This window comes from Apteryx mantelli, chromosome 7 (genome assembly GCF_036417845.1).
Source record: "Apteryx mantelli isolate bAptMan1 chromosome 7, bAptMan1.hap1, whole genome shotgun sequence".
NCBI lineage: Eukaryota > Metazoa > Chordata > Aves > Apterygiformes > Apterygidae > Apteryx > Apteryx mantelli.
Window position 1 is genome coordinate 3,912,066 of NC_089984.1, and position 21,192 is coordinate 3,933,257.

A 21,192-nucleotide genomic window follows, 5' to 3' on the forward strand; every position below is an offset into this window, starting at 1 on the left:
GATTGCGCAGCCATTTTATCGCTCTTCTGCAACATATGATAGGGAAAAGCTTTGGAAGTTCAACCATGGGCAAAGGATCATTGGGTATGAAGGCATTTTTCTTAAGTCTCTTAGCTCAGGATTGTAATATTTGTGTGCCTGTTGAGATGCGTTTTGGGGACAGAGAGGCAGGTATGTAATACACTGATACTGTGTAATCTGTTGATTAACAAATCATCAAGTGAGTTGATAGAAGTTAGTGAAGCTTTGTTGTTACAGTGGAGAAAAAAATAATGGAAAAATAGAACGGAGTCGCACATCTGTGGCCATTCAAGTGGAGAAAGAGGGATGCAACCTTCAGAGAGCAGGAGCAGTGCAGCTGAGCCGATCCGACGTGCGTTGGCTCGCGAACGGCCGCAAAATTTCCCGAGAGTTTGCCCTTCGGCATGAGTGGCCGTTGCGTGTATCAACTGAAGTGCTGCCAGTCTGCCTTACCGCTGGCCAAAAAGTGGTCCTCCCGTCCCCAAACCGTTTTGTAGCTGGCGGGCATCACAGATTGCAGGATGTCCACATGGGCTGCTGTGCCTGGACCTGTGCTCGCTCTGCCATTAATCCAGAGCAGAGATTTGGCTCCAGTTTAAGGGCTAAGCAGATCTGTTAATGTGATGCCATGCCCCCAACAAGCGTTTGGTATTAGCCAAAGTGTAGCGTTGCACTAGCAAAATCTGGGCCAGGTCTTAACACAGATGGGAGCCAACGTTGGGGTTAGAGCCCTTAGTTGTATGTGGCTGTTCTTCAAATACAGAGGAAGCAACAAGTAAAGATCGCTTGACAGTCGCTGAGCAGAATTTCGTTTGATACCTTAAACTGTCTCCTCGGTGTGTCTTTTAGTTTCTGATTTTTTCGCTGCCCGTTGTATGCCTTTCCTGTTTATAATATTTTTGAGATTATGTTTTTTTAAAGCAATTGAATTTTCCGATCTTATATTGAATCTCTCCAGTTTATTTGATTATTTCTTCAATACAATCCAAACCGTTTGAAAATCCTCCATGTTTAATTCATTTTTAGCTGCGTTCTATTTCCAGCACAAAACATGCTGCGGAGGTTTACTGTACGTATGAAATTTTTGACTCTTGAGATGTAAGGAGGGAAAAAAACAACTGTATTGCAAATTCGAAGATTAAATCCTTCTTCTGTTTTCTTCTAACTCAATAGCAGGACCTAAAGGTTTACTGGGGAAAGAGAACGGTGCAGAATTGTACCAATTTTTAAAAAAAAAAATGAGAAAGGGGGAGGCTGGGAGAGGTGGTGTTTTCCCCAGCCTAGTGCCCCGGTGGATTCATGGAAGCTGCTACTCAAGGGAGGTCCCCGCTATTTTTTGCAGCCCACCAGAAAGTGGAAGGTGCCCATGGCCTGGCCATTGCTCCCAGACCCCATGGTGGTGCACGGGAGACTCTTCCACCCAGATGCCCAGCCCTCATGTGGGCCATCAAAGGTGACGGCACTCCTCTACACAAGGACAATTGCGGGAGCTGTCCCAAGAGTCCCAATAAGAGCAGTTAGAAATAGGGAATTAAGACAGCCCACCATCTGGTAGCCATCAGAAGTTCACAAAGGATAAATGTCCTGAATTACAACCCCAAATCAATAACGCCTGTGACCGGCAAATGAGCGCTCTGCAGAGCGAATGACTTTTCTTAAAATAGGAAGGGACTGGCTGGCTGTGTATTTTTTGCCTCTGGCAAGTCTTGAAGTCAGCGCTGCTCTTCTGTCTCCAGCCAGGTATTAATTATTCAGAGCTGCTCTGTGGCTGTGCAGGTTACAACTTAGAGAGGAAGCTTCTCCTCTTAGCCCCCTTCAGTGTGTTTGGTTCAAAGCACCGAATTAGGCTTGGTAATATGTTATGGATGCCTTGCTGATACATGTGCAGGTTAGGCTTAGGCTGCGCTTCTCCAGGAAGGTCTGAAATGTCTCTCTCCAGTACTCAGGCCAATTTATGGTATTATTTTCAGTTTTAGGCTCATCCAGTTGCTTTAATTTTGCACCGTGAAGAGGAACAAGAGGTTTGTAGACTCTGCTGCCTCTTTTCGTAGCTTATTTCCCTCCATAGGGTCTAACTAAGTGGATTTCTGGAAGGCTCTTCTCAATGACAATCTACTGATCAAAAGTCCTTGTGCTTTGACTCGTCCCTCTGGCTAGGGGCGAATCATCTAAGACGCACTGATCCAGAGTGAGAAGTTCAAGATTGCCCCTGAAGCCAGTTGTGCTGTGTTTCGTTGCGTGCGGCTCTCAGTTACTCTGCCAGACTCAGGGTCACCCCTCCAAACCCATGACTTAGGTCTATGCTGGGAAGGTTTTCCATTTTATTCTTTTGCTGCAGTTGGAAAACTGTTCTGATTCATCCCAAAGTAATTAACCACCAAATATATATATGTAATTTTTTTTTTTTAATGCTCACTTTGTGAATCACATAGACTTAGTCGTTTGGCAACATCTGTGTCAGGGAGGACTTCTTTTTTTTCAAATTCAGAGTTGCTCACCTACCTTGCCGATGCCTTTTCTTTGGTGGGTTTGAAAGATGTTGTCTGGGAGGAGGCAACATGCTTCCGATTCCTCTTATCTTAAAAACATTCCCAGCATGATTTTGTGCTTTTTTTTTTCTCTCGTATATAATTATGAAGACCGAAAACTGCTGTAATCTTTTTAACATACTCATTTAGTGGCACCGTTTAAGAGAAAGTAGGCGGGAAGCAGCGTTAGAAGAGTGTAGCAGCAGTGAACATTGCACAGCAGATCCTGTGCTTTTGGAAATAGTACTGTCGGTGTCTTCATGAAAGAGATATTATTATGACAATTTGCTGCCAAGTGCAGGAGACATCTGTCAGAGACAAAACGCCTGGCTCGAATTGGTTTGGAAGATGCAAATATCTAATTTGGAGAAAGGCGACAAAGTGGACTGTGCATGCAAACACAACTTGTCACTTCTTTAAACTCTCATGTAACGTTGTCTGCAAAACACTAATCAATGTTTAAAGATCTCTTTTAAGGCACAGCTCAAGAAGCAGCCACAAGCATCTTTTTTCTTCTCGTTATGGCGCTTGCATCTTTTATGAGATAATGGTGTTCGTGATAGTTTGACTTTATTCCATTCCTGCTGTGATACATTTATTGTTCCAGTCAAAATTCGTAATAATAAGTAGTCAGGCTAGATGCATTTGCTTCAGGATTTTCCACAGAGCCAGAAGAATTAGGGGTTCATTTCCCACAGAATCCCTCAGAAAAAGTGTGGGAGGAAAAAAGCTTGATTAAAAAAAACCTCCTTGATGGTAAGCTGTCTTGAAGAGGGAATAACTACTAGGCATTGCAAGCCATGGAAAAATTAATTTTGACTAGATTGCAAATGCAGGATCGTAGAAATAAAACACACAGGGTGCAGTGGTGTGAGGCTTCTTGTGACAGGTATTGTCTTTTAATAGCCTGTAGAATAATTTTGGAGAAGACAGGGGAGCTGAGCGATACAGAAGCTTTCCTTTAGGTCTATAGTTACAATTTGATTTGCAAATATGAAGAAATAGCAACTGCTGCAGCAGGAAAAAAAACAACATAGTGTACTCGAAAGATAATACCAGGTATCATCTCTTCTGCAGCAAAGGCTTGTCTCTGTAGACCGCCACAAGAAGAGCACTGCTAGGCCTACGAGGCAATGCAAATCCTCTGCCGTGAACTGAGTAACCAAAAAATGTGCACGCTTAGAGTTGTTTGATATTTCCAAAGTTATCGTTCTTGAGCATTTACAGCTCTTTCCAAGCAACTGTCCTTCTCGAAATTATTAGAGAGTAGATACATATGCAATGGGTGAATGGGTTTCTCTGCCTGCTAACTTCTCTGCTTTTCTTTCATCTTGACAGCAACTTTTTCTTTTTTTTAATTGTGCAGTCTCCCCAGCGACTGCAAAATGAGATACAGTAGGAGGGCTGTCTTTGAGAATGGCCGCCCGTAAGGGAAAAATAGGGAGTGACAGATCTGGGGGAAAAAAGTGCTCCAGAATACCTGAGGAGCCTATTAAACACTCGCTGTCTGCAGACCAAAATAAGGTGTCAAACTGCATTAACTCACCTTGGGAAAAGTGGAGTCTGCTAGTACGTAGTGTCCATGCCGGTGCTTATTCGAAGGGAAATGACAAAGAAGGATTGGCGCAAATGGAAAAGGAACGATTGTTTCAGTTTGAGGACAGCATGTCATGGAAATTCAGATAAAAAGGAGGTCCTGCCTTCTTTCCCCCCTGAAGAGTCCTCTGGCACAGTCAGTGAGGTCCCGCATCTGCCGGGAGCTCCTCACAAATGGTCCATGTGCACATTTCCACTGAAACGGCTGCCGTTTTCCTGTTGTCAAGACCCTGGTTGTGTGTGGAAGATGAGAAAATGCTTATCCGTAGTCAATACACACCATGTAGTTAATAGATGGGCATCCCTCATGTGGATTCCCCACGTTGGCATCAGTGCTGGGTCCTCCTGCTGTCAGTGGACCACTTCATCCATCCATTGGTGTAGCTACTGTCCTCTCCTCACGGGAGGTGTAAGCTGTTTAGACCTAAAAGAGATGTGATCCTCCACACTTGCTTTTCTTCAGCCTCTTCATCGTTTGAAAAAGTCACTTCATCTACTTTCTGCATCTCTCTCACTTTCATATGTACAGCAGCCCTTAGGAGGTAAGGTCTATGTTATGGTTGACAGAGCTTTAAAACTGTAGATGCAACATATTCAGCCTCTCCGAGATGAGCAATTGCAAATGATTTTAATGCCTTGGTAGCTTTAGCCCAACAGACAGGTCATCTGCAGCAATTGTAGAGCAAATGTATTCTCGTTTCCAAAAAGTGGCATTATTTGAGCTGATTTCAAGGCCAGATGTAAGTGTAATTAATGTGAGTGTGAGAGAATGTCGCTCTCCATCTCTTTTCTTCTTTTTCTCTAATATTCTTTAAGCTAAGCAAAACGTCCAGGAAATTGCTTCAGGAAAACTAGCCTTGACTTATCAATTGCATTGGTAATAGAGTAGGTATCGAGCTTCTGGAGAACTGAATAAACCCTTTCTGACCTTATTTTCTGCCTCTTCTTTTTCATTCGGTGTCATAGGCACTACGTATGAAAAAAAAACAACTGTTTATCCTCCAAATAATACCTATTCATCTGACAGGAGAGAGAAATTGGTATTTCAGTGCAAAGCTTGCAACACAAAGCAACTGTATCGCTGAGCGTTTTTGCCTCTCTTGCACGGGGATTGCTATGCTGAGGAATCTAGCAACTGTATCAGCTTGAGGCCACCACCTGTAGTTGCTCCCTCCATTCAAAGGAGACTATCTAACCGTCTTCTCCAAAATCTTACTTTTTCTCCCCAGCAAGCCAGCATACTCTCCAGCCGCTGCACAGCGTCGGCATTGTGGCAGCCGATTACCCACCCGGCATCTCCAAGTGCTTCTTTTCCAGGTGCACCAGGTCACCCCTGGCTTAGCTCCACGGTGGCCTCGAATAGCAGTTTTGCTCGTGATCTTTAATTCAGCATGTAGCTTTTTTTACCAAAGTGCAAATGCACTTTTAAGCGCTGGGCAATGCAAAACGTAGAGCCAAGCCCACCTTTCCACAGCTGCTCTCTCCCTCCTGAATTAGGTTAGGATTTATTCCATAATCAGCCCCTTTTGCTCTATATGGCCGTGTTGACGCGGGAGCTACGTAGCTTCTCTGCAAGCAGTGCCAATGCACTCAGGATTTTTTTATTTTATTTTTTTCCTCCTGAAACTATCTTCTGGAAGATCCCACTTAAACCAATGACAACCAGCTCTCAGGATAGAGGTAATTTCTCCTTTGTGCAGTGGGAGTATGTGCCGTTCTCCAGTACACTATGTTCCAGTTTAAGAAGGCAAAGAGAAGACAAGGTAAAGGGTTTCACAGTAAATTATGCTTGTAAACTTTCAAGAGTTAGGCTCAAAACAATTCTCTCAGTTCCCTGGTTAAGGCTGTGATGCCGACGGAGCCAGCAGTTTCTGACGCAATTTGTTGACGAGTGGACAACTGCCAGTTCCAGAGCATCACCAGCTTGAGCTGTTCAAAATATAGTTTTGTGTCCTAAATCAAGTGTCAGATCCTACTAGGTACAATTTAACTGTAGCTCTTTGAGAGCAGAGAGGCAGTGCTTTAGGGCCACCCCAAATGGGGTAAAGAGAGGTCAAAAGCATTTAACGTTTTTTGATCATCTTTCCAATGTAGGGGTGCAAAAAAAAAAAAAATGTTTCGGGGAATGCAGACAGACTTAATTTCCTGCTATTTTGCTTTTTAAACTCTGCCTACCCGTCTGGCCTACAGCGGAGAACACTGGCAACACTCACATTTTATTATTGTGCCAAGCGGTAACAAAGGACGAAGGTTTTGTTTCGCGGTTAACCCATGAGGACTGTCCGCCGCTGTCTGCAGAGCTAAGTGACCACCCTTAATGAACATCCTTGAAAAGCTTAGGAAACACATCTTGAAACACACTTGGAAAGTCAACAGCTACATTTGTGTTGGATGGAGTACAGGAGGTGTCCGGGACCCTCCATCCGTGCATCCGTTTCGCTACCGATTGAATGATGCTACGTTCATGCATGTCAGAAGCTGGATACGTTCTCAGAGCGCTGGCATCCATGCTGCTGAGTATTTTTAGGGTCAAATCAAAGCCTTGGATTATTGAGGAGCGCTTGCTAGTTTAGGACAGGCATAGTCCCATGGGATGAATCAAAAGGTACGTGGTCACCTACGCATATCCGGCACTTTCATGCAGATGGTGATGGTAGCTAAGGATGGATGTTGCTTCTGCTCCAGTCCAGGAGCAGCTACAGGTGACAGGGGGACTGACATCTCTTGCTGCTTCTCACCTCCTTCAGAAGCATGGCTTTGCTTTTGCATTTGGGCTGCGATTCAACTCCAACATTTTTGCGCAGCTGGTTTTCCATATTTTGTCATCCCCTGTTTAACGTGTTGAGGACTACGTAAAAGTTCTAGCTTTCAAGTCAACAAGAAAAGCTGCTGTAAAAGACCTAAAGACAACAAGGAGTTCCCCGCAGTGCCCTCACAAGGAATAGGGACCGTTATTGAGTGCAAAATATTTTGTAGGTGAATAGTGTGGAATATAGCGGACAAAAGGTCGTCTCTTCTAGCCAGCTTGAGCAGCTCATAACCGGTACATCTAGTTCAGTTCTCCGTTCCAAGGTCAAAGAAAAGTCCAACCAGGCTTGGGACAGAGCGACTGGAGAAATTCAGATATCGCTGTTCATCCTGTTAGCCGTGACAGCTGTGAAATCGCCGTTCAGGCTGCTTATTTCAATCGCTGTTTGCGATAAAGCCTGGCGGTGTTATGGATTGGTAATAAAAATAAAAAAAGAAAAGAAGAAGAAGAGAGAGAAAAAGAATTGGGTTTATTGGCATTCACTTTTAAAATTCAATTTCTTTATGCAGTTTTTAACAAGGAAACAACTAACCGGGCAGAAATCGCTACAGGAGAGCTGTGACATCTTGTCAGTGGCAGCATCTCAGATGATGACCTTTCAGTCTAAAGGTCTGCAGCTCCTCCTACTTGGGCTTCATGGACTTAGATGTCCCTCTGGACCTGAAATGTCTCCTCCTGTGCTACCAGCACCAGCTTTATTCCATAACTCAGAAATTAGGTTCCCTTGATCCTGCTTTTCAGGCAAGGGGATGGAATAAATAGTGTCTTGATGAGACTGAGCCGTATTTTCTGTGAGTTCTTCCATCATAAGTAAAGAATATCTCCAAACTCAAACGTCTGCTGTTCTGTTTTATATCATTTCTCAGACTTCAATTTCACAAAATTGTAGAAAATAGAGAATATATATATATTTTTTGTCTGTTACCGTGCTGTAAAACCTTGAAATTCAATTTCTTTCTTTCGGGTCTTCTGCCCTCCTGTTTGACTTTCTAGTGTGTATTTTCCCGTTTGCAGCAATTTGCTCCTCAGATCTCGATTTTCATATGAGTTCAGGTACCCACGTGAAAACAGTCTTCAAAATACTGATCTTTGTATGCAAATCTTTAAATAATACAGCCAGATCTGGGAAAAATAAGAATCTATTTTAAGACCCTATTTAGTGTTGTCATGGAGAGAATAAGGGTATATTTTTATTTAACTGGAGTATCAAGCCAGCCACCCCATATTATGCTGTACATGTGAACATTTTTGCTAGTCTTGTTCTTCTCTCAGGGTTATCATCAGCTCAGCCTGAATTTATGACACTTTTTAGCAGGTCAATAAATGTCTTCTCTTTGCTATTTCATAAGGGCATTTATGGCCCTTCATAAACGGCCATAAATCCGTGACATTAATTTTGTAATTCTGTGATGTTATCTGGATGGTGCTTGTTTTGTCAACAGGTTGATTTTCTGATTATCCTCTCTATTGCTATGTTAAAACTCTGAATATTTCTCTTTAGGAAAATTTCCTAATTTGTTTAATATCCGAACTTTTCAATAGTATGATTTTGTAATTCTTGCATGTAATACATATAAGATATAATACCAGTAATCCATACATGCAATAGCTCACCTGCTATTTGTGCTATAATAATAATTTCTAAGAAAAAAAGGATGTTAGGGAGAGCCTGAATGATCACATTTTTCTGCACATAGTTGGCCAGTTCTGTCTTAATTATTAATTGATACATTAAATGAAAGTCATATTTATTAAATAATGGAGGCTTCCAGTTTTTATAATTCTGCTGTATCATAGCATACACTAGTTTTATGTTAATAAAAACAAATCCTGTTTTAACTGTGCTCACAGATGTTCCATTAGCATCCCCGGGGATTTCTTTTTGCAGGGAAGCTTAGGCACAGGCACACCCCCGTTCTTTGCTATCACACCTTCTGCAAAGTCTCCAGACCTCCTTTGCTTTTACAGTTGGGTTTTTCTCCGGGTGCAGCAGCAGCTGCTGAATTGTGCCCGGCCACCCAGGAACCATCTATAGCTCATGAAGCATTGCTGGAGTGGCCACCTGGCAGGCAAAGCTCCAGGATCCGCTCGCGGATTTGGTTTGGGGTTTTTAGCTCTCCAAAACCTGAATAACTTTCCCTATTTGTGTGTTACAAAGCAAAATGTGAAACCTCATCTGAGAGGGAAAATCTGATTTATTTGGGGTTGCTTTTACCCCTCTTCAAGGCAGTCCCACCATCACCCCCCACTTTGTGCCTGATAATCAATGCTCTCGAAATTAGGACAACACATCTGAGGACCTAAATTTAAATCTGGAGGCGTAAGCTTATGTTTACACCATGTAATGAAGTGTGATAAAGCAACTGCTGAGCGAGCTACTCCTGGAATAGACTCAATAGAGCTGCATCAGCTCAGTGCTACGTTTGGGCTAATATCTAATGCAGATACATTGCTAATTGGCCTATTGATAATAGGCATTTTTAATTAAAGCAGGTTCAGCACTGCTTTCCTGCCTTTGGAAAGTACATTGTGTCTATGTTGGCTCATTCAGCATCAGACCGAACCTTGAGTATGTTGAAGGAAGTCAAGCTTTTATGGAAAATAGAGAATAAGAAACCAAGTACGGGAGGTTAGCTAGTAGCTTAGAGGTCAGGGTGCTTATGTGAGATTTGAAGAGTCAAATTCAAAGCCCCATCCCTCCTGGCTCAAACTGAATTAAATCTCTGTCTGGTGTTTCCTGGATGAGCGTTGCTGCATCTCTCTTGCGTCTTGACCAGAAAGTCTAGCCTGGCCTGGGAAATCTTTGCCAAGGAAAGTCTATGAAAAAAAAAAAGTGAAAAAGTTGTCTTTCTGGCAAAAGAGAACAAGCCTTGGATGTAAAGCTCCCGATGGACTCTTCAATAATTCTAGCAATAGTTCAGCACTGTTTTCTTGATGCCCCCGTACCCTCTGCGGCTTTGTGTTCTGCATTTGCTATGTCTGCGTGTAGTTTCAAGCAGGTTTTTTATCTATTGCTTATTAGATCCGATCTCCTTTTTTTTTGTTTGTTTTTCTGCTGCGATGGAACTGGCACAGGGAAGTTTTGCACAATCCCATATGTGCCTGAACACGTTTGCAGCGCAGATGAATCCTAGTAAATCCTAAATTGATTCTTAGTTGCTTCCCAGCTTGAGGAAGGGTTCTCCAGGTGTTTATTGCAAGTGGTCTCCCACCATAACAAGTGAACACTTAAAAATATATCTTGGGTGGCACAAGAAGACAAGATTTCCATTATAGATGCTGCTTTTACGGTAGAAACTTAACAAGTCCTTAGCAACAAGGGCAATACGTGCATGAAATATATATGAAATAAGTACAGCTGGCTTTGTGAAATATATAGAGATACTCAGTAATCGAGGGTTCTCTTGTATTGCAGTGTTCCCACATTCCAGAGCCTTCCCGAGGAGATACTTAGTAAGCTTGCAGATGTCCTTGAAGAGGTAAGTGCTTTTAATTTTGACGTCTAATGAGTTCATAGTCTGGAAGCCTTCTGGTAGCAATATCCAGGCTCCTCTCAGAAATAACCACTTCTCAACTTTGCTCCCAATTACAGCTGACTGTTCTCGCACGTAGAGACAATGAGTGGAGAGATGTGAAAAATGACTCCGTTTGGCTGGGGGCTTACGTGTTTTTAATTGGATTTTGTTCCAGTTGGGAACTGGAACGATAGTTTCCTGCATTTTGCAGAAGGGAGACATTCTACCATGGTCCCCGCACTGGGGACCTGGCCTGAGGTCTTCTGCTGAGGAGCCTGATGGGCGGGCAGCTATGGAGGAGGCATATTTTGGTCTGGACGCATGTGGGAAACGATAGCTGTGTTGGGTTTTGTTATTTTAATGCTTTGACCAGCCCTAACGATGGGTTTCTGAGCTGTGTGTTGGGGAGAGGAGGACGTGGAAATATGGTCGCCTTTCAAATTTCGTGGGAAACTTATATTAGAGGGCAATATCACACTTGAAGGTGTGGGAATGGCTTTAAGGTAAGGGAACGGCTGCTCCCGTAAGAATTACAGCAGAGAAGGGCAAATGTAGCGTACGTCGAGATATTTGAAAGTCCTTACGGAGTTGTGCCATGTCTACCTGGTTATAAGCTATTATCTCATTAGTGTCAGGCTTCCAATAAGTCTTTATTAAAAAAAAGACTTGCGCTCTGAGTGAATGTGGAAAATGGATGTAAAATGACTGAATTATCTGGCAGGCAATTTGTCCACGTAGTTCGGAATTTATTCTCGCAGCGCTCCGTTCTGTACCTGAAGAATTGCATATTAGCAAATACTGCAGACACTGCTAATAAAACCTTTCAAAGTATAACCCATTATGATTTAACTGCATGAAATCTCTGTGTACAACAGTGTTTTATTGCCTCTCTTGTTACAGCAGGGTTTTTTCGCATATGCCTTGCCATCATGAGCTGCTCCTAATAACTATGTTTATAGAAAAATGTTAGTGTATAGTAGTAGCTACCACTTCTCTCATTGATTTTTAAGAAATGAAGCTGCTGGCATTTTTTTAAGTTGATTTTCAGGTCTGTCTTTTTTTTTTTTTGCCTTTTTATTTAAAGTACAGATAAAATGTAATCTGAACAAATCCCACATTTGTCATACAGAGTAGCTTCATAGATAAGCTTTCTTTCCTTTACTGCAACAGAAATGTTCACGTCTAGAGAAAAAAGCCTGTGTGAACTCAATATGCTACGAATTAAATCTGCGTATCGCAAAAACACACACCTCACCAGAAACAAATAGCTTAATTAGCTTGGATCACAGAAACAACTTTAATCTCCTTATCAAGAGTCAGGTAAAATGTATAAAGTCAATAAAACTTTTCCGGGCACCCTGAAAGTTTCAAGGGGGGAAAAAACAATTAAGAACATAGTTAAGTGCCTCGTTTCTACATCTATTTAAAAATAAGCCCTTGCCTTAAGACTGCTCTTGTTGATCTTAAACTAGCAAGATAATCCTCCCTGATTTTATCTTTACCTTGTGGTTTCTAAGAGAACTAGTACCAAGAAGCAGCTAAAGTGCAGAAATTAAGATGACTCCTCACTTGAAAATTAGGAGAAGCCCAAACTGCGTAACGATGACGTTGTATTACTGCTCTGCTAAGAGACGCTAGCGTCTTTTATAGTGGTTTAATTTCTCACTCTTCACTGCATGAGGACAATTCTGTGAATTTAGATGAGATGCTACGTTGCAAGAGCAGCTTATCGTCCCTAGTCTGTTTGGGGGGACCCGCTAGATGAGTCTTCCAAAATCAATTGCGTCAAAATATATGCCAAAATATATATTATTCACTGAGTTGTAAAATGTGATACATTAAAACCCATAAGAACATAAACTATAAAATCCCCTTACCATATATTTTGTGTTTAACACTATCAAGCATATTGAAACTAAAGTGACAATAGCTTTATTTTGTCCTGGCTGTTACTGTAACAAGGATTGAATTAAAGTGATTGCCTGGGCACAATTTGAGGCAGGGAATAATCTCTTAATGTCAAGATTTAAAACAGGTTTTCTTCTGAAACAATTCTGTGAATAGTTGCTGTGCTACATTTTTTTTAAAGCAGTTTCTAAAGCCCGTTAACTAAAACCCAGAAGCAAGAAAGCTGTTTTAATTGGCCTTTTCCCAATGCAAATGTGGCGACGGTCTTAGGACGATTAGGCAATGTCTGAGGACGGTGGGAAAAAAGGGCCCAAGTTTGTTAACGTGATTTCATTTTAAGAACTGATGGAAATGCTAAATTAACTTATTTAGCCCAGGTGGATTGAATGAGGATTAACGAAACCCTGGGGGATTTCCTTTTCCCTTGCAGTGGCTTCTGGCTTGTGTAAGATCATTCCCATCTCCGAAATTGCTCATGGTTCATACACAGGTGAGAGTAGAAACAAGGCAGTTGGCTCTGGTTTTAGCAGACCCAAACCTGAACCACTGGTTTTGTGTGTTTTTGCAAAGTCTTTTGAGATAAATCAAGATTTGCAGGTGCTTGGTCTGTGATTTACCCCATTTCCCCAACTGATCGCAAGAAGCCCCTGGCACAGCCCTTTTTGCAGTGCCCAAAGACCTGTTCTCTGTGTTGTTACATTAGATTATTTTCATTATGTTAATATTTTTTAGCATTACATAGATATTTGTTAATATCTAATGTATAACTGACTCTGTACTAACATTTCTCAACATGTTTGGTAACCGCTGCAATTACTTTCGGCGCCTTTGAAAGCTGAGCAGCCGTTTTAGTTCAGAGTTTGATTTAGTTTGGTTTTAATGCCATCTCTGTTGGAACAGCTCTTCCTGGCCGGAGATTTTTATTGCATTGTTTATTCTCGTGCTCGCCAAACATAATGCGCAAATCAACAAGTAATATGCTTCTGCAGCTCAAGACTTAATTCTTATTTTATTTGGGTTTTGTGAGGTTGGTGTCCTAAGGATATGAGGCTTGTGCAACCGCTCTGGCTGCCCCCCAAATTTTTTTTAATTGCTTGCCCAAAGCACATTTGACACACTGGAGAAAATGTCCGTGGTGCATCATAAACTCATCAAAATTTCTGGTTAGGGGGAGAATTAAATTGGTGGCCCCAGCATGGAGGAGGCTGCAGCAGGTGCCCATCACTTACCTGGCTTTTTGGCTCCTGGCCGGCCAATGCACGTGAACCAGTGGGGGAGGGAGACGCAGGGAGAAACGAACTCCTGTAGCCATTCAGGCTGATGGGCAAGCAAGGGTTAACACGATCATGATGCTCAAGGGATGAAGGACCCGTATTCCTCTGCGCCTGGAACAGTTTGTTTCGTCGGGTGGTGCATCTCATCTAGCTTTTGCCGCATATCTGGGGCTTGAGAAGCAACACGTATCACCGTAGCCTGGCAGACTTTTTAAAAAATCTTTGTAAAACTGCATGAAGCCTGTAGTGCACGCCATCATGCTAATCTGTGCCCAGCACGTGTCCGCGAGGTTGCAAAAGTCTACCGTGAGCCTGAGCGATGGCCAACGGTTGCCTAGAAATATGGTGGGATCTTCAGTCTGGTGCAGCAGTAACCAGTGAAAGCAGCCACCAGCCAAAAGCAATAGTTTCCTTCTTACATTCGTAGCGTTATCCCCAACATAATATATAAATATATATATATAATTATATATATATTCCATATAATGTATAATCCCTAGTTTTTCTTTCTCAGTGCCTGCTTTTGCATGGTTTTCTTCCCTTGAAAAAGTCCTTGCTGACCTCCCTCCGACACTTCAAATGTAGGACTGCTCCTTCCTAAAAAAAATCTGCAGCTCGGTTATTTTTGTCTCCGGTGTAGAAGCGCCGGATCGGTAGCGAAATAGTTCTGCTGTGCCATGTTTTTGTAAAGAAATTTGGCACGTTTGCGTTTAAAAATTGCAGGATTAATGTCGTTAGCAAGGAGAACGGTTAACGGGATGCGTCCCCTACTGCTTAGCATCACCGCGCGCCTTGCCCCTGCCACAAGGGCTGTACGTCTCGGACGTCTAAATACCTCTAGCAGTGGTATAAATATCCTTGCTCTGGATGAACACAGATCTCCCTCGGAAAAACGCTCTTTCTTGCACACTCTTTTTATTCATGGACTCTCTGGATAATTGCAGTTTCCTTGGATCGGAGAGGGGAATTTGTTTGAGAATTGAAAGATTTACCGTAGGTGATTAATAACCAAGATTAAAAGCCTTTTTTTAATTTTATTTTATAAAGCTGCAAAGCTTTATGAAAATGCAAAACCCTGACCTTTCTTTCCCCCTTTTTTGACGGCTTTGAAATAATTTATGGTTGCCTTTTCTGCATACAGAGTTTCCTGTTTTCTTAGAATTAAAAAAAAACAAAACAGTTGTGTAGTTTTTTTCCATCCTGCACCGCTAGTATGTTATATATCACTAAAATAAATGCATTTTCTGTAGTAAACAGTTCTTTTCTAAAAATATGCAGCCTTCGCCTTCTAGCGCTTTGTTATAGTGCAGACAGTTTGTAACAGATGGGAGTAAACTAATTTTTTTAGGAAACTGTAAAATGCATTCAAAGACCTGTAGAATGACGTGCTTAGGAGATTACTGCAACAGAGGTGCCGTGCAGGTACGTGGTAGTGAGTGTCAACATTTTGGGTCCCATCCTGTTCCCCAGCCCTCAGGCTGAAGGCCCCAAGGAGATGCCGAGATCCTGATCTGCTCTAGGAAGAACAGAGATTTTTGCCTGGCATGCAAAGAGGTGGAAAAGGTGATTTCTCTTCGCTCACGTGCCTGTATTTAGTTACTGGCTGTATGACACCCGAAGGTGATGGATAAAACTCTGTAAAGATGAGGACGCTCTGGCTAGTACCTGCTTTTCTTTATTTTCTTTGGGGCAAAAAATAATTTTCTTGGCTTCATGTCCATCCTGAGGTTGATTCATTCTCTTGGTTGTTTTTTTCCCCCCCTTTTCCCATATATCCTCCGTGTCAGGCAAATGTAAAGCTTATATCCCTGAAAGATTTATGTCTAAAATCAGTAGTTTGGGTAACACAACTTATAATTAAGTTTGCTTGACCTTCTCGCTTTTGAAACTGCTTCCAGTTGCTAATGATTTTGGCGAGTTATCCATTTGATCTGAAATTATTCAGTGCGGCCAGTGGCCCAGAGGGGATTTTATTTACTTTTTTTTTCCAACCGGAACTGCTAATCCTGTTTCAAAGAAGAAGATTGTTTTGCCCATATGTCAGGGATGGACTTCTGTTATCCCCCTGAATATATGTCCTGGTTTGCTTGAGTTACATATGGCTTTCAAAAACCTTATCGGACCTAACTGCAGACCTACCTAGCAGAGATTTGTTATAGTTTCCATATATATATATATACACATTATATACATAACATATATAAATACATATATATTCATTAACAAATTCCAGGTGTTAATTGCTGTAACCGTAGAGCCTGGCACATTCAGTTTGGCTTAGGAATGCATAAGGGCCCCAGGACTGCCATCCCCGTCGTGCTCCAAGTGGGCATTTGGGAACTTTTTGTCCCATAACCAGTTATTTTGGAACCGTCAGGCAAAAATGGTTAAAGAAAAACCTAAGTCAACTCCGTTACTGGTAGTTGACCTTCCTTTCCAGGTCCTGATGATGGACTGTGAGCTTAAAGTTGCCTTTCCTAGTTCAGCTTCAAAAGCTGGCTTGGTCAAACGTGCCGTGTTTTGGCAGTCCGTGTGCTAAGAAGCAAACCTTCCTCCTTTCTCCACCTTGCAATTAGTATGGAACAGAAATCCTTATGCTGCCGTTGTTTAATTAGCGTGGTCTAAATATAGTCCTCCTTCTGTGAAGAATTGCATGGCAAGAGCGATTAGAACAGGGAAAATATATATATTGCTCTGTACTTGTCTCATGTTAGATTTTCACATGAGGTTCATGGAAATGAGATTTGTTTATCCAGGTATTCTGGGAGAAAAGTGTCTGGGGGTCTACTGGAAAAAAAAAAAATCATTGCACAAAAAAATGCAGTTGGAAAAAACAATGTACAGGAGTACAAGAAAGTGCTCCGTTACAGTGTCGAGATGAATTGAGCAGAAGAGTGTCCTTGTCTTACGCGTATGACAGACCTTTTCTGGCCATTAAACGTATGGAGTATGGCTTCTATGGATGATAATCTAATTGGAAAACGGAGCCCCTGATCAACTTTCAGTTTTTATCCAAGTATAAAATGCAGCTAAGTGTGTGTGCTTGAAAGTAATTTTAAAGGATGTTAGGGAAAAATTGCTGTAACACTTGCATTGGGATAAAAGGCATCATTTTGATAGTTTGGGGGGTTTTTTTAATCTTTCTCCTCATTTTCTTTAGTCTGTTGTGTGCGCTGACCTTTTAAAGGCAATTACAAATAAGCCTGTGCTTAGGTATCACAGCAGAAGAATGGGCTCATATAGATATTCCCTGGTCCACGCAGATAGTTGTCAGGAATCCAATCATCTATATCCATCTTATAATTAACATTCTGTGATTTCCTTATGCTCCTACAACAGCAGAAACCAAGAAATGTTTGTGGGTTGTGGAGGAGACTTGGGAGCATCCATCGAGATTGCTAAAGAGCCAGAACCTCCTTGATGCACAAGCAGCTGGATGCTGAGAGAGCATTTGGGAGAAGTTTCCTATATATTTGCCCCGGTTTTGCTCTTCCCAGCACATCCACTCGCGCCAGATGTTGGAGAGGACACAGAGCTGGGCAAACCCTTGGCCTGATGCAGCATGGCCCGTTCTTAGGTCTACCATACAGCGTTCATTGATATATGGAGTAACGTTTCTGAAGGTTTGGGGATGGGACGCTGTAATTTAACAATAATGGAACTTTACAGCATCGCTATTACCCAAGTTAAGCCTAATTTAAACAACGTTATGGCTATGCCAAGTCCTTCCTAGGAGTAACGTGCAAGTGCTTAAAAATTAATGCCCGATGAAGTAGTTTGCGAGCGAAATCAAAATTTCGCCAGGCGAATGGCTCAGACCCGCTCTAACTAGAGCATCATCTCGTATTTGAATTTGCGGCTCCGTTCCGTCCTCTGAAAGGATGCGCGGGACAAGTTGTCTGCCACATAGAAAACGGGCAGGCGAGCTGCCTACGTCGCTTGACGCTGCCACCCAGCTGAAGAAAAAATGCCTGTGATTATTCCGACGATTTCCATAGCCACTGCACCCCAGCGGAAAAGAAAAGCAGAGGAGCGCGGTGAGCCCGGGTGGCTGCTGGGCACTCCTGTCCTCCGCTCCGTTGGGAGTTGGTCCCCGCGATGCACCCCGCTGCGCCGGCTCCCTGCGACCAGAAAGCGAGCAAATAAAATCTCGCGTGAATAAGCAGGTGAATACGGCGAAAAGTTCATCCGATGCACGTGCTTGAGAAAAGAAAGGGTGCTGCTGTTTGGAGTGAAGGTGCTGCAAAGTCAAGCTGTAGCTGATTCCCTGACTGTCTACCCCCGCTTTCACCAGGGCTGGTGGGTGGGTGATTCATCCTTACAATCCTCACATCCCTTTACAATTGGGGAACTACGCTATCTTTTCGACTTACTTGATGAACTGAGTTTTCAGATCTCTCAAGAACCAGACTGCGTTGAGTTTGAAACTCCCAGTTGCTTCAGAGGACTCTTTTCAGGAGGCTTTTCATGCAGGGCTGGTTTCCTCCAGAGACGGCAGGAATTTATTATTATTTAATTAACCATCAGAAGTTCTGCTGCCCTTTTCACCGGGCTTATTTTGTAAACCGCAAACACAGGTTCTGGTTTTCCAGTGCAAATTGGGAAATCCATTGAAGTCAGGGCAAAGTTTCTGAGGAACCCTGCTGCAGAATCGTATCTCCTGTGGCCCCTGGGAGCGCGCACGTGAGCACGTGCATCTACGTATTTGCAAAGAGACTGTAAATTGAGGCAAGAATCCCCAAAGCCATGCAGAAGGCTAGGAGTTTGGGTTTCTAAAGAGATGCTGCCGTCAGTGTTAATGCAACGCGGCAGCTTGCTGTGCTGTTCCGGAGCATGGTCCCGTAGTTTGTATAATTGTCTTTGCAGGGAGCCGACTATTTAAATGGATCAAGAACGACGCATAGCTTCACTATGGGGGCAGGTTTCCCACGTACAGAAGCTATAGACTGCTATTTTGCAGCAAATATTTGCATGCAATAGCATGCAAAGTTAAGGGCGCGATAGCCACTTTATAGATGCCTTTGGAGACAACACCGGCACTTTGCAGCTCTCCCGAGGGTGTGGCTCCGTCGGAGGCACCCGGAGCCCAGCCGTAAAAATCTCGAAATATATCCTTGCCTTTGAATTCCCACAGAATTCGGCAAAGAAAACAGAGCTTTGGAAATCCCTTTGGAGAAATAGCATGCTCCGAAAAAACTGTTCCTCCAAAGGGAGCCTCCTGCTGTAAGCCTGAATTTTCGAGTGCGTTGTTCGTATCGGGAAACTTTTCCGGACGCTGCAAGAAAGAGTTTTGTCTTTGCCTGTTTCTCAAGTGTCTTCTCAGTATTTTTCCACTTTCGGTAATAAGAGGTCGAGTGGACTTTAAATCCGTTCTGTGATAATTCCCTGATACGATGCTGATTTATAAAACCGCCGCTCTCGAGATCACCACGTTCAGGTTGTGCAGCTTTATGGGCGTACATGCTTGCTGTTTGACGGGCTTGGATTAAAACCGGCTGTGGCCTATCTAGAATATATTTTTGCGTTATCTGGAAACACATTCTTCAGCCTATCACAGCTATTAAAGAAACAAAAAATGTAAAATTGCTTTTTATGGTTAATCTTAGATGATTTCCAGCGGGTCATAGATATGACAAAAGGATTTAAGTAAATCCGTAACTGAGCACTTGCACTTGCAGGTTTGCAGACTCTCCTTGGGAAATAAGCAAGGTGACTGCGAATTTTTCACCGACTATGGGACAAGGGGGAGGTCACAAAATGAAACTCATAAGATCCAAGTAAATGTCTCCTCCGTGAGCAGGCCATGCACATAATTTTCGCATATTTATTACCTTACTTTTTGCAGTTTTAAGCTGCGTGTGCACTCCGGCAAGCTTGTCTGCCAAGGACCCACAGCGGGTTTGTGTGAAGAGAGGAGGTACAATAAACATCGTCTGGTTGGTATCATGAAATAAGCCTTAAAAAAAGTACAGATTTCTTCTAGCTAGCTAGCATCATCATTATTTTATAAGTTACACCTTTCAGGGTTGTACCTTCAAAAGCAGACGGTGTCCTGAGATTTAGACCATGGCCATGCGTGCTCTGCATGAGCCAAAATGCTGTGTCCGCAGTCGTATTCTTGGTGGAAAACAGTTCTTTTAACAATAACAGTGCAGTAGTCGTGCTTGTTTTTCAACGTTTTCTTTGGTTTAGGCAGAACACATAGGGATTCTGGTTTCCTCTGTGTTTTATAGAGCCCTTGGGGCCAATGGGTTGGTGTTCTCCTTTCACTTCTCATGTTGACCATCTTGTTTCTGTTTTCTTACACTCCTGTAGTAGATGGGTTTTCTTCGCGGTTGCTAGAGAGGCGTTTGATAACGCCTATTCCACGCTGCTTAGAAAGAAAGGTGGATTAGTCCTAATGACCAGACAGGCAGCATTTGGTAGATCTGTTTCTCGAGGAAGAAGCAGCAGCAGAAAAGGAGAAGGGTTGTGACAAAGTAGAAGCAGTAGTACGTGGTAAAGAGAAAGTCAAGACCTTGCTTGGTAGGAATTTGGTGATTTTTGCACATATTGTGGTAGAGCCCTTGCTCCTTCCATGTAAGTAGGAGACGAAGGCCAGAAAACTCTTTTCTGTCATAATTCATAACTCAGGTACAGGTTGCTACTTGTATATCTGATGATTTCCAAAAAGAGCAAAACACATTAGGTCTTATAATACAGCCCTAGGGTTTGTGCATACCGAAACAGGCTGGAATGGGTTCAGCTCTATCCTACTTCCCATCGCTGTTGCTGCATATCAGTTTTGACACCGGTCAAAAAGGGACCGGCTTTTACCAGGTTTGACTGAGGCTTAGTTGAGGCCAAATCAGGGAGGGTCAAGGAGATGCTAAGCAGATGTGTCAAATCTCATGCATTCAGCCCCAAATTTGTGCTCGCACAAAACAGTGGGTTTCAGGTGCCAGCTCTTCATGTACCTGTGTTGTATCTCCGTCTCTTCCCCTCCATGGATGCACCAGCTGGTGCTGGCTGGCTCGATCTGTGCCATGCTAACCCGCTCTGTTGGATACACAAGGACTTTGAGTGGAGGAGCTGCTCACCAGCTGATGTGGCTGGTGCTCAGAGTCACCTAGATCTTCTCTCTCTCCAGATGCAGCTTAGAGCCAAAGTTGTTGCCCTCCATGTGACATTAGCAAAGGATCTGGCCCACGGGGGCCTCATGGTGAGAGGCTAGTTGAGAAAGCTAACTGAATGACCTCCGTATTCTTGTGGTCGCAGACCAAGTGGTACTTGTTTTCTGATATAAAATGCAGTGGAAGAGTTAGTTTTACTCTGTCTGCCGCTAGCTTTTGCCATATTTCAGCTAAATGCAGGATTGCCCCAATCTTCCCTTCTTCTGATTTTGCTGTGCTGAAGTCAGTGGAGCAAGCAGAGGAATTGCAGTTGCCTTCTGCTGCAGCAACCTGCACACGCTGCGCAATTCTCATTTGCAGATTTATGGGGCCACAAACTATGCCCATGACATCTGCCCATGCCCTAGTTATTTATCCCGAGACTAAAAT

General features: G+C 42.9%; 1 protein-coding gene across 2 annotated transcripts in view; it reads left to right on the plus strand.

The window, feature by feature from the left end:
• Positions 1 to 21,192, plus strand: part of PRKG1 (protein kinase cGMP-dependent 1) — a 487,572-nt gene that overhangs the window by 306,193 nt on the left and 160,187 nt on the right. For both annotated transcript variants that reach the window (XM_067299666.1, XM_067299665.1), the window contains exon 5: positions 10,370 to 10,433. In XM_067299666.1, the coding sequence (XP_067155767.1) occupies positions 10,370 to 10,433 (64 nt within the window). The remainder of the gene's footprint in view (positions 1 to 10,369; positions 10,434 to 21,192) is intronic.